We start from the raw sequence: 14,923 nt of genomic DNA on the forward strand, positions 1-14,923 counted from the left end.
CCCCAAATGTCCTCTCCTAGCAATAAGCCTCCCCCCAAAAAAAATATTCCCCTCCTAGCACAAATCCCCCCCGGCATATTACATTTTCTAGCACAAACCCCCAAAACCCTTTCCCTGCCAGTGTCATTTATACAGTAATTCAGTGCATTTTATAGCACTGATCACTGTATTGGAGTCACTGCTCCCCAAAAACTGTCACTTAGATTTGTCCTCCACAATGTCGCAGTCCCGCTAAAGTTCGCAGATCGCCGCCATTACCAGTAAAAACAATAAAAAAAATCTTTTCCATATTTTGTAGACGCTATAACTTTTGCGCATGGCTGTGGTGACCTCTCCTGGTGTGCGTACAGCGGCGGCTCTGGTATTGGCTCCGCTTCCTTCGTCGCGTGTGTCTCCTCTTCCGCCAAAAGCGCTAGGCATCCAATAGAATCACCTGATTCTTTGGCCAATCGGGAAGCAGAACAGGTTTCACGACCTGCCTCCTGAAATCTATTTGCTATCCTTACACAACTGGGCGGGTTCTGCACTCCGAGGCCACTCTTTTTTTTTGAAGCCTACTAGAGCCTCTGGCTCTAATCATGTGCTTCAAATCCCCCCCCACCCGCATTCAGGGCCGCCATCAGGGGGGTACAGGCAGTACACCTGTAAGGGGCCCGGTGGTCCCCAGGGCCCCCGGATGGCATCCCCCATTTTTTTTTCATCAGCACCCAAAGTCCCCCCGACCTCTAAGGGGCCCGGTGGTCCCCAGGGCCCCCGGATGGCATCCCCCATTTTTTTTTCATCAGCACCCAAAGCCCCCCTGACCTCTAAGGGGCCCGGTGGTCGCCAGATGGCATCCCCTGATTTTTTTTTTCCGTCAGCACCCAAAGCCCCCCCCTGACCTCTACGGGGCCCGGTGGTCCCCATGGCCCCGAATGGCATCCCCCTTTTGTTTTTTCGTCAGCACCCAAAGCCCCCCCGACCTCTAAGGGGCCCGGTGGTCCCCATGGCCCCGGATGGCATCCCCTTTTTTTTTCCGTTAGCACCCAAAGCACCTCCCCCCGACCTCTAAGGGGCCCGGTGGTCCCCATGGCCCCGGATGGCATCCCCCTTTTGTTTTTTCGTCAGCACCCAAAGCCCCCCCACCTCTAAGGGGCCCGGTGGTCCCCAGGGCCCCTGATGGCATCCCCCCTTTTTTTTCCGTCAGCACCCAAAGCCCCCAGACCTTTAAGGGGCCCGGTGGTCCTCAGGGCCCCTGATGGCATCCCCCAATTTTTTTTCCGTCAGCACCCAAAGCCCCCCCACCTCTAAGGGGCCCAGTGGTCCCCATGGCCCAGGATGGCATCCCCCCTTTTTCTTGTTCGTCAGCACCTAAAGCCCGCCCACCTCTAAAGGGCCCGGTGGTCCCCAGGGCCCCGGATGGCATCCCCCTTTTTTTTCTGGTTTGTCAGCACCCAAAGCCCCCCCAACCTCCTTAATCCACGACGGCAGCCCCCCCCCCCCCCACGCTTCTCGATTCGCGGCGGCCCCCATTCTCAAAATTTGCTGCGCCCCCCCTTTCTCAACTTGCGACACGCCCCCCACCTCTCAACTTGCATCAACACCCTGCTTCTCAATTAGCGACACTCTCCCCCCGCTTCTTAATTTGCGCCCCCCCCCCCGCGGTTCTCTGCTTCAGGGGGCCCATGCCTGAAGCTGTGTAAGGTGCCCCAAAATTCCTGATGGCGGCCCTGTCCGCATTAGAATCCATGGTACGTCACTCTGATATGTAAGTCAGGGGGCCGGGCGCATGGATAGGGGAGGCGGCGCCCGTGCGCCCTCTATGGACGGGCCGCCACTGCCAGCGGCCCTTCAGAGGGTGCGAAACAGTTAAACTCGATACATTTGTGTCTTTTTTTTTATTAAACCTGACTATGTAACAATGTAACAGCTCTGAGAATTTGTGATAAGCTGACCCGGGCACCGCCGCGCACAGCAATAAGAGTCGCAACCACCGACGCAAGCGGCGAGAACGCACCTGCAAATTGCGTAATTTCTAAAGTGAAATTGCAGAAGAAATTTACACAACCCGCCATATAAATGCGACCTCCCCTCCCCCCTCCCTCACCCTTCGACTGTTCTCATTACTTTACATTTAAAAGTGTTTATTGTTTCTCTGGATGTCACATTGTATTTGTAGAAGACGTCCGCACCCGGAGGGGGAACTTTTACCTTTTCTTATTATCCTTTCAGCCGCGCTTTGTACAGCGTGGGTTTTGTACGCGGAGTATTCCCCCCCCCCCTCCCCCCAGCGGCGATCCGCACAGAGCGGGCGATAACAGATCATAAACATTTCGGATTTGCCTTTTGACCGTTGTTTCTCCCCCGAGGCCGCCGAGGCCGAATTCTGCGGCGCGGCCAGTTCCCGAACGTTCATTTACACAGTAATGGAAAAGTTTCCCCATAACACTTAGAGAAGTTTGTGCTTTTTTTTTTGGTTGATATTTTGTTGGACTTGTCTGACCTTGGCCCAGATTCACGTAGACTTACGACGGCGTATCAGTAGATACACGGTCGTAAGTCCGAATGAGCGCCGTCGTATATTTAAGCGTATTCTGGAAACCAGATACGCTTAAATTTGGCCAAGATACCACCGATGTAAGTCCCCTACGCCGTCGTATCTTATGTGCATATTTACGCTGGCCGCTAGGGGCGTGTACGTGGATTTACGCGTCAAATATGTAAATGAGCAAGATACGCCGATTCACGAATGTACGTACGCCCGTCGCAGTAAAATATGCCGTTTACGTAAGACATACGCCGGCGTAAAGATAAACCACCAAAAAGATGGCGCAGCCCATGCAAGGTATGGACGATGGAACAGCCGTCGTATTTTACGTCGTTTGCGTAAGCGTACGTGAATGGGGCTGGGCGTAGGTTATGTTCACGTCGAAAGCATTGAGTATTTGCGACGTGATTCTGAGCATGCGCGCGCATGCGCCGTATGAACGGCTTTCATTTACATGGGGTCACGGTTAATTTAAATGTAGCCCGCCCACTACATGCCTACTTTGAATTACGCCGGCCCATTTGCGCTACGCCGACGTAACTTACGGAGCAAGTGCTTCGTGAATACTGTACTTGCCTCTCTATTTTACGTCGGTGTAGTGCAAATGAGCTGCGCTATGCCGGCTTAAAGATACGCCAAACTACGTGAATATGGCTACTTGAGTTTAAAATCTCAGGGCTAGATTCAGTAAGAATCGCCTATCTTTAGGCGGGCGTAGCGCATCTCATATACGCTACGCCGCCGTAACTTTGAGAGGCGAGTCCCGTATTCTGAAAGAATTTGCGCCCGAAGTTACGGCGGCGTAGCGTATATGGGTCGGCGTAAGCCCGCCTAATTCAAAATAGACTGGTAGGGGGCGTGTTGTATGCTAATTAATCGTGACCCCACGTAATTGACGCTTTTAACGAACGGCGCATGCGCCGTCCGTGAAAGTATGCCAGTGCGCATGCTCGAAATTACGCCGCAAATAGTCAATGCTTTTGCCGTGAACGTAACTTACGCACAGCCCTATTCGCGTACGACTTACGCAAACGACATAAACAACGCAAAATTCGACGCTGTCCCAATGTCCATACTTAACATTGGCTACGCCTCATATAGCAGGGGTAACTTTACGCCGGAAAAAGTCTTAAGTAAACGGCGTAAAACAATGCGTGGCGCACGTACGTTTCTGAATCGGCGTATCTAGCTCATTTGCATATTCTACGCGGAAATCAATGGAAGCGCCACCTAGCGGCCAGCGTAAATATGCACCCTAAGATACGACGGCGTAGGAGACTTACGCCGCTCGTATCTAGGCAACATTGAGGCGTATCTGATTCTATGAATCAGGCGCCGGGATGCGACGGCCCGCATTCGGAGTTACGACGGCGTATCTGGAGATACGCCGACGTAACTCCTTTATGAATCTAGCCCTCAATTTATAAAATAATTCCAGGCTGAAGCCAAGCGGTCCGCTACTAATGCCGTTCAGCAAACACTGCGGCTGTGCTAAAATCGGCGGGTTTATTCAATTTACTTTCATCTCTAGAAGGTGTTAGGCACGCTAGGAGTAAAGAAGACGGCTTTTACAGGCATTTGGCCCTTTTCTCTTCAGCCTGTGAAGCCCCCGTTCACACTTGGGCGAAGCAGAAAGGCGGAGGAGAAATGCGGGTTTCTGGCCATGATTCTGCAAACGTGCGAAAACGCACTAAATTGTGCAACACGCATTATCTCGCACCCTGACACGTTTCGTCCCACCTATGAAACTTGGCCATTGGAAGTGTGAAACGTGATGGGTGTGGCCTGGATGGACCCCTGCTGAGGCTGCTCTCACTGCAGTGACTATTGGGCTCTGATGATGCGCGGTGTTTGAGGTTATTTACCTTCTCTACATTGCATAGATTGCATAGAATAAGCCAGGATGGGTTCTTCCTCAGCCTGCACCCCCAGGATGTGTCAGGATGGGCTCTTCCTCAGCCTGCACCCCCAGGATGTGTCAGGATGGGCTCTTCCTTAGCCTGCAAACCCAGCATGTGTCAGGATGGGCTCTTCCTCAGCCTGCACCCCCAGGATGTGTCAGGATGGGCTCTTCCTAATGCTTGCACCCCTAGCATGTGTCAGGATGGGCTCTTCCTAATGCTTGCACCCCTAGCATGTGTCAGGACCGGCTCTTTCTCAGCTTGCACCCCCAGCATTCGTCAGGACGGGCTCTTCCTCAGCCTGCACCCTCAGAATGCGTCAGGAGGGGTTTTTCCTCAGCCTGCACCCCCAGCATGCCTCAGGGTGGGCTCTTCCTCAGTTTTCACGCCCAGCATGCGTCAGGATGGGCTCTTCCTCAGCTTACACCCCCAGCATGCATCAGGATGGGCTTTTCCTCAGCCTGCACCCCCAGCATGCATCAGGGTGGGCTCTTCCTCAGCTTGCACCCCCAGCATGCATCAGGGTGGGCTCTTCCTCAGCTTGCACCTCCAGCATGCATCAGGGTGGGCTCTTCCTCAGCTTGCACCCCCAGCATGCATCAGGATGGGCTCTTCCTCAGCTTACACCCCCAGCATGCGTCAGGATGGGCTTTTCTTCAGCCTGCACCCCCCGCATGTGTCAGGACGGGCTCTTCCTCACCCTTCACCCCCAGCATGCGTCAGGACGGGCCCTTTCTCAGCTTGCACCCCCAACATGCATTAGGACGGACTCTTCCTCGGTTTGCACCCCCAGCATGCGTCAGGACGGGCTCTTCCTCATAGGGTGACCACATTTCCAAACTGCCATTCAGGGACACACCCCTCTCTCACCTTCCCAAAAAAAAGATGGGGGGGGGGAAATGTAGTCTCGGGGGTTGATGGGGAATTTGGCGGTGGGTTATTTGTCAGGTGAATGTGCCACTTGCCACCAGATGCAGTGCCGCTTGCCACCCATAGCCTGCCACCAGATGCAGTGCTACTGTTACTCCCTCTGCATGAGCCCTGTGCATAGAAGGAAAGGAGTGGTGTCACTATCTGGAGAGTGAAGATCACACCAGTCCCTGCTGCTTGCTAATGGGTTCCCGGAGAAGGAGGAGGTGCCGAGGTGGGTGGGGACAGCAGTGCTGCACTAGGCGCAGGCCTCGCTCTCGGCCTCACTGTCTGAGAGTAAATTGTCACTGGTTGCAAGATGCCAGGCAGTGCTGGCACTAGCAACCAGTTCCGAAAAGGAAATGTAGTTATTAGTTAGTAGGGGGTGGCTGTGTCCTCTATTTCATTCCGGGACATTGTATTGTCCCGGAATGAAGGGAAGTGGGCACCCTACTTCCTCAGCTTGCACCCCCAACATGCATCAGGACGGGCTCTTCCCCAGCTTGCACCCCCAGCATGCATCAGGACGGGCTCTTCCTCAGCCTGCACCCCCAGCATGCATCAGGATGGGCTCTTTCTCAGTCTGCAGCCCCAGCATGCATCAGGATGGGCTCTTCCTCAGCTTACACCCCCAGCATGCGTCAGGATGGGCTCTTCTTCAGCCTACACCCCCAGCATCAAACTCAAACAAAAGATATGGAAGCCTCCATAGTGTAAAATCGTTCACAATTTATAAAAAAAAAAAGAAAGGTAACACTTACAAAACAAAGCTGTAACAACAGCATATGCATGTGCATAGGACAGAGTGTCTCCGCTCTGCGGTCGCGAGTGGATGACGTCACCAGCAACCCTCCTACAGCTTTGTTTTGTAAGTGTTACCTTTCTTTTTTTTAAATAAATTGTGAATGATTTTACACTATGGAGGCTTCCATATCTTTTGTTTGAGTGCCATCGCTGGGACCTGAGTGAGCCTTCTCATGTGGAATTGGAACAGCAGGATATCTGTGGGATACGCTGGTACCAGCATTATTATAGGCTTTATACAAGCCTCTTAAAGGTAAGGGGCTGGTGTTAACATTCATTTGAATCTCTACACTGTGGATAGCCTGGTGGTTGCAAGCACGTGTGCACATCTATTATCAAGCACTGAAGCAGGCTGTGGAATTCGATCATCAGTGGAGCACTTATGCACTTTAGAATTTATGATCATTATATCTTTTTAATTATTGGACTTGATTTATTCCGCACGATTGTGCTCTGGACACGCTGTTATTTTTCACTTGATTTTGCATTCATATTTATTTACATTTTTTATGACACACCCCGTGGTGGATTTTTTGGGACACCTGCACTGCAGATATTCTATGGACTGGGTTGTTTTCACCCATGCATGTTATTGAACATTTCTTTTTAAAATTTATATCTTTTCCTACATATTTTTTATTGTACCTCTATTTTATTATGTATTGCACATATTATTCACTTTTAGTGAATGGATCACTGTATTGGATTTTTTCTTATTCACAATTTACCATCACATATTTTTATTTAGTTTATGAAGAAACTATTTGCCAAGTACTATCTAAATTTTTAGGTTTAATTACCGTATTTATCGCGGTATAACGCGCTCTGGCGTATACCGCGCGCCCCCAATCCTGTGGGAAAAAAAGATTTTTAGTTTTTTTGTACTTACAGTTTTGATGTCTTGCGCGGCGTCCATCTGCGGCCTCGTCGGGTCCGGCGTCCTTCTGCGGCTTCGGGTGTCCTCTTCGGCGGGTCCGGCGTCTGTCTTCGGCGGGTCGGGTGTCCATCTTCGGCGGGTCCGGTGTCCATCTTCGGCGGGTCCGGTGTCCATCTTCGGCGGGTCCGGTGTCCATCTTCGGCGGGTCCGGCGTCCATCTTCGGCGGGTCCGGCGTCCATCTTCGGCGGGTCCGGCGTCCATCTTCGGCGGCGTCCTCTCGCTCGTTTCCCGCCACGACTTTGAATACTGCGCCCGCATATAGCGAGCGCAGTACACTCGTGAATCTTCGGGCAGGCTCGGGCGCCTCTCGCACTGACGTCCTGTACGCTCAGGACGTCAGGACGTCAGTACGAGAGGCGCCGAGACTGGCCGAAGATTCACGAGTGTACTGCGCTCGCTATATGCGGGCGCAGTATTCAAACTCATGGCGGGAAAGCGGGTATCGGCGTATATCGCGCACCCACGATTTTGCCCTGATTTTCAGGGCAAAATAGTGCGCGGTATACGCCGATAAATACGGTAGGTAGATTCAAGTAGATGTGCCTAAACTTGCGGCGACGTAGCTTAGCGTGTTTAGGCTACGCCGCCGTAAGTTAGCTAGGCAAGTACATGATTCTCAATGTACTTGCCTGCTAATATACGGCGGTGTAGCCTAAAGCGGGCGGGCGTAAGGGCGCCAAATTCAAATGTGTTGCAGGGGGGCGTGTTTGATGGCAATGAGGCTTGACCTCACGTTTTTTACGTTTTCTTTTTAACTGCGCATGCGCTGGGCGCCTACATTTCCCAGTGTGCATTGCGGCTACGTACGCCGCACGGGCCTATTGATTTTGACGTGGACGTAAACTACATAAATCCCGATTCGTGGACGACTTACGCAAACAACGTAAAAAATTTGAATCTCGCGGCGGGAACGGCGGCCATACTTTAACATTGTTATTCCACCTAATAGGTGGAATAACTTTAGGCCTGCTAATGCCTTACGGAAATGGCGTAAAACTACTGCGGCGGCGGCCGGGCATACGTTCGTGAATCGGCGTATCAACTCATTTACATATTCTACGCCGATCGCAATGGAAGCGCCACCTAGCGGCCATCCAAAATATTGCAATCTAAGATAGGACGGCGCAAGCCATCGTATCTTAGATATGTTTAAGCGTATCTCTGTTTGAGCATACGCCTAAACATAAGTCGGCGTAGATTCTGAGTTAGGTCGGCTTATCTACTGATAAGCCGGCCTAACTCTACCTGAATCTACCTAATTATATTTGGTTTCACCTCATTAACACTGTGCTTTTATTGGCATGTTTGTTTACCTGAATAGGTAATTTTTTATTATATTTTCACTCTTATCACCCTCCACATTATTATTATTGATGTTGGGCGGTTCTTTGATGTCATTTGGAGTGGAACACATTTAGACAAATAGGAAGTAGTGGATTTAATATTTAAAGAAATCAGTATTGGATCGCACATGTTTTTCATCATTAGTAATTGTTATTATTATTTAGTTTTGATGATATTTGCAAGTGCCATTACACCCCCCCATTTTTAACCTCTATGTTAGCCTATGGGGCAGATCCACAGAGAGAGTACGCCGGCGTATCTACTGATACACCGGCGTACTTTCAAATTTCCTGCGTCGTATCTTTAGTTTGAATCCTCAAACCAAGATACGACGGCATCTGAGTAAGATCCGACAGGCGTATGGCTTTGTACGCCTTCGGAACGTAGGTGCAATACTTCGGCGTCCGCTGGGTGGAGTTTGCGTCGTTTTCCGCGTTGGGTATGCAAATGAGCTTTTTCCGACGATCCACGATTGTACGCGCGGCCCTCGCATTCTCTTACGTCGTCTCTAGTCGGCTTTTCCCGGCGTATAGTTAAAGCTGCTATTTTGCGGCGTATAGATAGACTTGCCATGTTAAAGTATGGCCGTCGTTCCCGCATCGAAATTTGAATAATTTTTTTTTTGCGTAAGTCGTCCGTGAATAGGGATGGACGTAAGTCACGTCTAAGTTAAAAAAATGACGTCGTTGCGACGTCATTTCGTGCAAAGCACGGCGGTAAATTTCGGAACGACGCGTGCGCAGTTCATTCGGCGCGGGGACGCGCTTCATTTAAATGAATCACGCCCCCTACCCGCCGATTTGAATTACACGCCGAGAGATACACTACGCCGCCGTAACTTTCGGCGCGCAAGCTTTCAGGATTCGAACCAAAGCCGGAAAAGTTACGGCGGCGTAGCGTATCTCTGATACGCGGCGCAGGTGTAAAGGTATGTGGATCTGCCCCTATATGTCTATGCACACCTAGGTGTTCACGGGCGTATTAGAAGAGGAACATTTACGAGCTGAAAAAAAAAAAAAAAACATCAAAAGCGCCTTCAGGAGGGGAGCTGAAGAAAAACTGTGCAATGCGCCTAAGTGTGTCTAGACGCGCCTAAACGCTAGACACGTTTAAGTGTTTCAGGGTTTAAGCATTAATGCATTCTAAAGGACAGAATACATTAACCACTTAAGCCCCGGACCATTATGCAGGTAAAGGACCAGGCCCCTTTTTGCGATTCGGCACTGCGTCGCTTTAACTGACAATTGCGCGGTTGTGCGACGTGGCTCCCAAACAAAATTGGCGTCCTTTTTTCCCCACAAATAGAGCTTTCTTTTGGTGGTATTTGATCACCTCTGCGGTTTTTATTTTTTGCGCTATTAAACGAAAATAGAGCTACAATTAAAAAAAAAAAGTGGAATATTTTTTACTTTTAGCTATAATAAAAATCTCAAAAATATATAAAAAAAAATGTTTTCCTCAGTTTAGGCCGATACGTATTCTTCTACATATTTTTGGTAAAAAAAAATCGCAATAAGCGTTTATTGATTGGTTTGCGCAAAAGTTATAGCGTCTACAAAATAGGGGATAGTTTTATTGCATTTTTATTAATATATATTTTTTTTTTACTACTAATGGCGGAGATCAGCGATTTTTTCGTGACTGCGACATTATGGCGGACACATCGGACACCTTTGACACATTTTTGGGACCAGTGTCATTTTCACAGCAAAAAGTGCTATAGAAGTGCACTGATTACTGTGAAAATGACACTGGCAGTGAAGGGGTTAACCACTAGGGGGGCGCTAAAGGGGTTAAGTGTGTCCTATTGTGTGTTTCTTACTGTAGGGGGGCGTGGCTGGACGCGTGACGTCACTGATCGTCGTTCCCTATATCAGGGAACAGACGATCAGTGACAAGCCACAGAGAAGAACGGGGAAGGTTTGTTTACACTCACCTCTCCCTCGTTCTTCAGCTCCTGTGACCCGATCGCGGGACACCGGCGGCGATCGGGTCCCGCAGGCGCGGTCGCGGAGCTTCTGACCCACGGCTGGGCACTTAAAGGCAACGTACCTGTAAGTGCTTGTGCCCAGCCGTGCCATTCTGCGGACGTATATTGGCGTGAAGGGGTCCTCAAGTGGTTAATATTCTGGCCAATGAAATCTGTTAATGCTCAAAAGCTTGATGTGTCTTCTTTTCTGAAACGCGTCAGCTTTAGGAGGACTCTTATTTATACCAAGCCGTTGCTCGTAGGTTTTACCAAATGCACGAGATATTTTGTTTGATCTTTGTACGTTTTCATTATGATGTAATAAAGTACTGGAATTCTTTTACCTTGGCACAGGGTACCACAGAACCTGCGGATATGAGACCCCGCCCCCTTACTCACCCCAGCCAATGCATACGTAGACCCGGAGGAGCCTCTGCTCGGAGAAGACGGACAGAACCAGCAGGGTGTGCAGGTAGATCCCTTCCACCAGGAGCCAATAGTAGTTGGCCGCCACACAGTACTGCATCATGACGAACACCAACCGGCAGCTGAGCGACTCCTGCAAAAGACGACAACACCAAATTCACATCTGAACTTTCCCGCCATTCATCAAATGCACATTTATGAAGATCGAAAGATCAACCGCTTCCTATGTTACCGCAATTCGCCCAATCTCACCATTAAGGGACCATTCATATCATCCATTGGTTGCAGCAACATACATTAACCACTTAAGACCCGGACCTTTAGGCAGCTAAAGGACCCGGCCAGTTTTTGCGATTCGGCGCATTGCGTCGCTTTAACAGACAATTGCGCGGTCGTGCTCCCAAACAAAATTGGCGTCCTTTTTTTCCCACAAATAGAGCTTTCTTTTGGTGGTATTTGATCGCCTCTGCGGTTTTTATTTTTTGCGCTATAAACAAAAATAGAGCGACAATTTTGAAAAAAAATGAATATTTTTTACTTTTTGCTATAATAAATATCCCCCAAAAATATATAAAAAAAAAATTTTTCCCTCAGTTTAGGCCGATACGTATTCTTCTACCTATTTTTGGTAAAAAAAATCGCAATAAGCGTTTATCGGTTGGTTTGCGCAAAATTTATAGCGTTTACAAAATAGGGGATAGTTTTATTGCATTTTTATTAATTGTTTTTTTTTTTACTACTAATGGCGGCGATCAGCGTTTTTTTCATGACTGTGACATTATGGCGGACACTTCGGACAATTTTAACACATTTTTGGGACCATTGGCATTTTCACAGCAAAAAATGCATTTAAAATGCACTGATTACTGTGAAAATGACAATTGCAGTTTGGGAGTTAACCACAAGGGGGCGCTGAAGGGGTTATGTGTGACCTCATGTGTGTTTCTAACTGTAGGGGGGTGTGGCTGTAGGTGTGACGTGATCGATTGTGTTTCCCTATAAAAGGGATCACACGATCGATGAGGCCGCCACAGTGAAGCACGGGGAAGGTGTGTTTACATACAGCTCTCCCCGTTCTTCAGCTCTGGGGAGCGATCGCGGGACTCCGGCGGCGATCAGGTCCCGCGGCCACGGTCACGGAGCTTCGGGCGCGCCCGCGACCCAGGGCTGGGCACTTAAAGAGGACGTACCTGTACGTGATTGTGCCCAGCCGTGCCATTCTGCCGAAGTAAATGTGCAGGAGGCGGTCCTTAAGTGGTTAAGTGCATCCAGGGCGGATGCAAGGATCTGCATCTACACAGGCGAAGATGCGTTGACATTTTTACCATTTGTTATTTTTTTTTTATGTTTTTAATTATTCTTTACCATGTTTTTTATTTTTTTACATTGCAGCTGGGGGGGGGGGGGGGGCGGAGCTAGGGTGAAATATAAAAACAGACCACTGATATCTCCCCTTTGAGACAGAAAAATGGAATGGAGGACACAAGTCCTTCAAGATGAATGTACAGGACACAGAGGCTCCTATCCCTTTGACAACTGAAGCATAGTTGACTATGCTTCATTTTGGAATGGACACAGGAGAGATTGGTACCAATCGCTCACTGTGTCCAATTCAGAGAATGAAGGGGCCGGTAAATTACATATTTACCGGCCCCTTCCTCCACTCTCCATGCTAAAAACAGCTGTCTCGCTGTCTCTGAGCGCCGCCGACAAAGCCAGACAAAGACTGAGCTGAGTGTACTGCGCACTCGGCTAGGCTCGGCCACGCTCGGCTCCGCCCGCAGCCACGCGAGAGAAGCCGAGAGGAGCCGAACACACCAGAAATCCGGCTCTGCACAGCTCGACCGAGGCGCATAATTATTATTATTATTCTCTACCTCAAAACCAATAAGGCCTCTGGAGTTTCCTCCTCTTCTTTTGACCCATCAAAATATAAGAAATGCCCAACTGCAATCTCCCAAACCTTTATTGAATTGAACTCCAAAAAAACATACAACAGTGACGCGTTTTGATTATGACGGCCTCATGACGAAGATTCGGCCGAAACAGGTTAGCATTCTTGTCACTGGTTTATGTCATGGAGTTGTAGGATATATATTGAGCCGCTGCGGGGGCGCGCATAGCGGCGATCGTTGTTGAGGGGTGTCAGTCTGACACCCCGCAACACTGATCTAGGTAAAGAGTCTCTCACGGAGACTCTTTACCACGTGATCAGCCGTGTCCGATCACGGCTGATCACGATGTAAACAAGAAGAGCCGTGATTGGCTTTTCCTCACTCGCGTCAGACGCGAGTAGAGGAGAGCCGATCGGCTGCTCCTCTGACAGGGGGGTTTGTGCTGATCGATTATCAGCGCCCCCCCCCCCCCCCCCCGAGGATGCCCACACTAGACCACCAGGGATGCCACCAGACCACCAGGTATGCCACCCTAGACCACCAGGGATGCCAATCAGTGCCCACAATGGATGCCAATCAGTGCCCACAATGGGCATCACTGATTGGCAGGCATTGTTTGGCACTGATTGGCATCCATCAGTACAATATTTTACAGTATATCCATGCCACCTATCAGTGCCCATCCATGCCCATGCAGGAAGGTGTATAAGTGCCCTGTAGGGAAGTGGTTAATGGTGCCTGCATAGTTCCCGATCCAATGCCACTTGGCCAATTAATTTTATCAGGGGTTCCCCAACACATTAAAATTATTTCAAGGGTTCCTCTAGAGCAGCCTTTCTCAACCTTTTCAACACCGAGGAACCCTTAAAATAGTTCTCCAGTCTCAGAAAACCCCCAATAAAAATTTGAAATCTACAACTCATGATACATTAGTGGGATGGTCAGTGGGAAGAATGGTCTTTAGACTTGTGGTCATTGGGAAGAATTACCTCCTCACAGATAGCTAAAAAGATCAATAGTGTCAGTTGGAACTTAGCTGAGAGTCAGAAATTTCCCAATGCTGAAGGAACCCCTAGCTACCTCTGAAGGAACCCCTAGCAACCTCTGAAGGAACCCCCAGCTACCTCTGAAGGAACCCCTAGCAACCTCTGAAGGAACCCCTAGCTACCTCTGAAGGAACCCCTAGCAACCTCTGAAGGAACCCCTAGCTACCTCTGAAGGAACCCCTAGCAACCTCTGAAGGAACCCCTAGCAACCTCTGAAGGAACCCCTAGCTACCTCTGAAGAAACCCCTAGCTACCTCTGAAGGAACCCCTAGCTACCTCTGAAGGAACCCCTAGCAACCTCTGAAGGAACCCCTAGCTACCTCTGAAGGAACCCCTAGCTACCTATGAAGGAACCCCTAGCAACCTCTGAAGGAACCCCTAGCAACCTCTGAAGGAACCCCTAGCTACCTCTGAAGGAACCCCTAGCAACCTCTGAAGGAACCCCTAGCTACCTATGAAGGAACCCCTAGCTACCTCTGAAGGAACCCCTAGCTACCTCTGAAGGAACCCCTAGCAACCTCTGGTGGAACCCCTAGCAACCTCTGGAGGAACCCCTAGCTACCTATGAAGGAACCCCTAGCTACCTCTGAAGGAACCCCTAGCAACCTCTGAAGGAACCCCTAGCTACCTCTGAAGGAACCCCTAGCAACCTCTGAAGGAACCCTTAGCAACCTCTGGAGGAACCCTGGTTGAGAATCACTGCTCTAGAGTAAAAGGGTTGAGAAAGGCTTCTAATGAGCTCCACTGATTGGTCCAAAGGACACATTTCCCAGTCTGAACTAGCCAACCAACCCATATACATATTACACAAATACATTGTAATTATATATATTGGACAAGTGGTATATATATGCATAATTGGAGGTCATGTGATACCTGGTAGGAAATAAGCCCATCCCAGTGGTTATCAAGTATGGCGATATTATACATCCACTTCAGGACGGAGTCCTTTATAAAGACGGAGATGGCTCTCAGGATGAAGGAAGTGAAGAGGTTCAGGTGGATGTAGTTTCTGGTACAGTGCAGATGTCTGTAAGCAAAAACAAAAACATATGTTCCTCATTAAAGTCACACACCTCACCACTCCTGCCCTTCACAATGGTACCACCATATAACCCATACCACCCTCACCACACCTGCCCTTCACAATGATACCACCATATA

The 14,923-nt window shown here is 49.5% G+C and overlaps 1 protein-coding gene across 1 annotated transcript in view; it reads right to left on the minus strand.

Moving 5' to 3' along the window:
* Positions 1-14,923, minus strand: part of GLP1R (glucagon like peptide 1 receptor) — a 164,799-nt gene that overhangs the window by 82,999 nt on the left and 66,877 nt on the right. Inside the window, exons 5-6 of the mRNA XM_040347860.1 lie at positions 14,636-14,789; positions 10,792-10,951 (exon numbers count right to left, since the gene is read on the minus strand). Of these exons, the coding sequence (XP_040203794.1) occupies positions 10,792-10,951; positions 14,636-14,789 (314 nt within the window). The remainder of the gene's footprint in view (positions 1-10,791; positions 10,952-14,635; positions 14,790-14,923) is intronic.

This window comes from Rana temporaria, chromosome 4, assembly GCF_905171775.1.
Source record: "Rana temporaria chromosome 4, aRanTem1.1, whole genome shotgun sequence".
In the NCBI taxonomy this organism is placed as follows: Eukaryota; Metazoa; Chordata; class Amphibia; order Anura; family Ranidae; genus Rana; species Rana temporaria.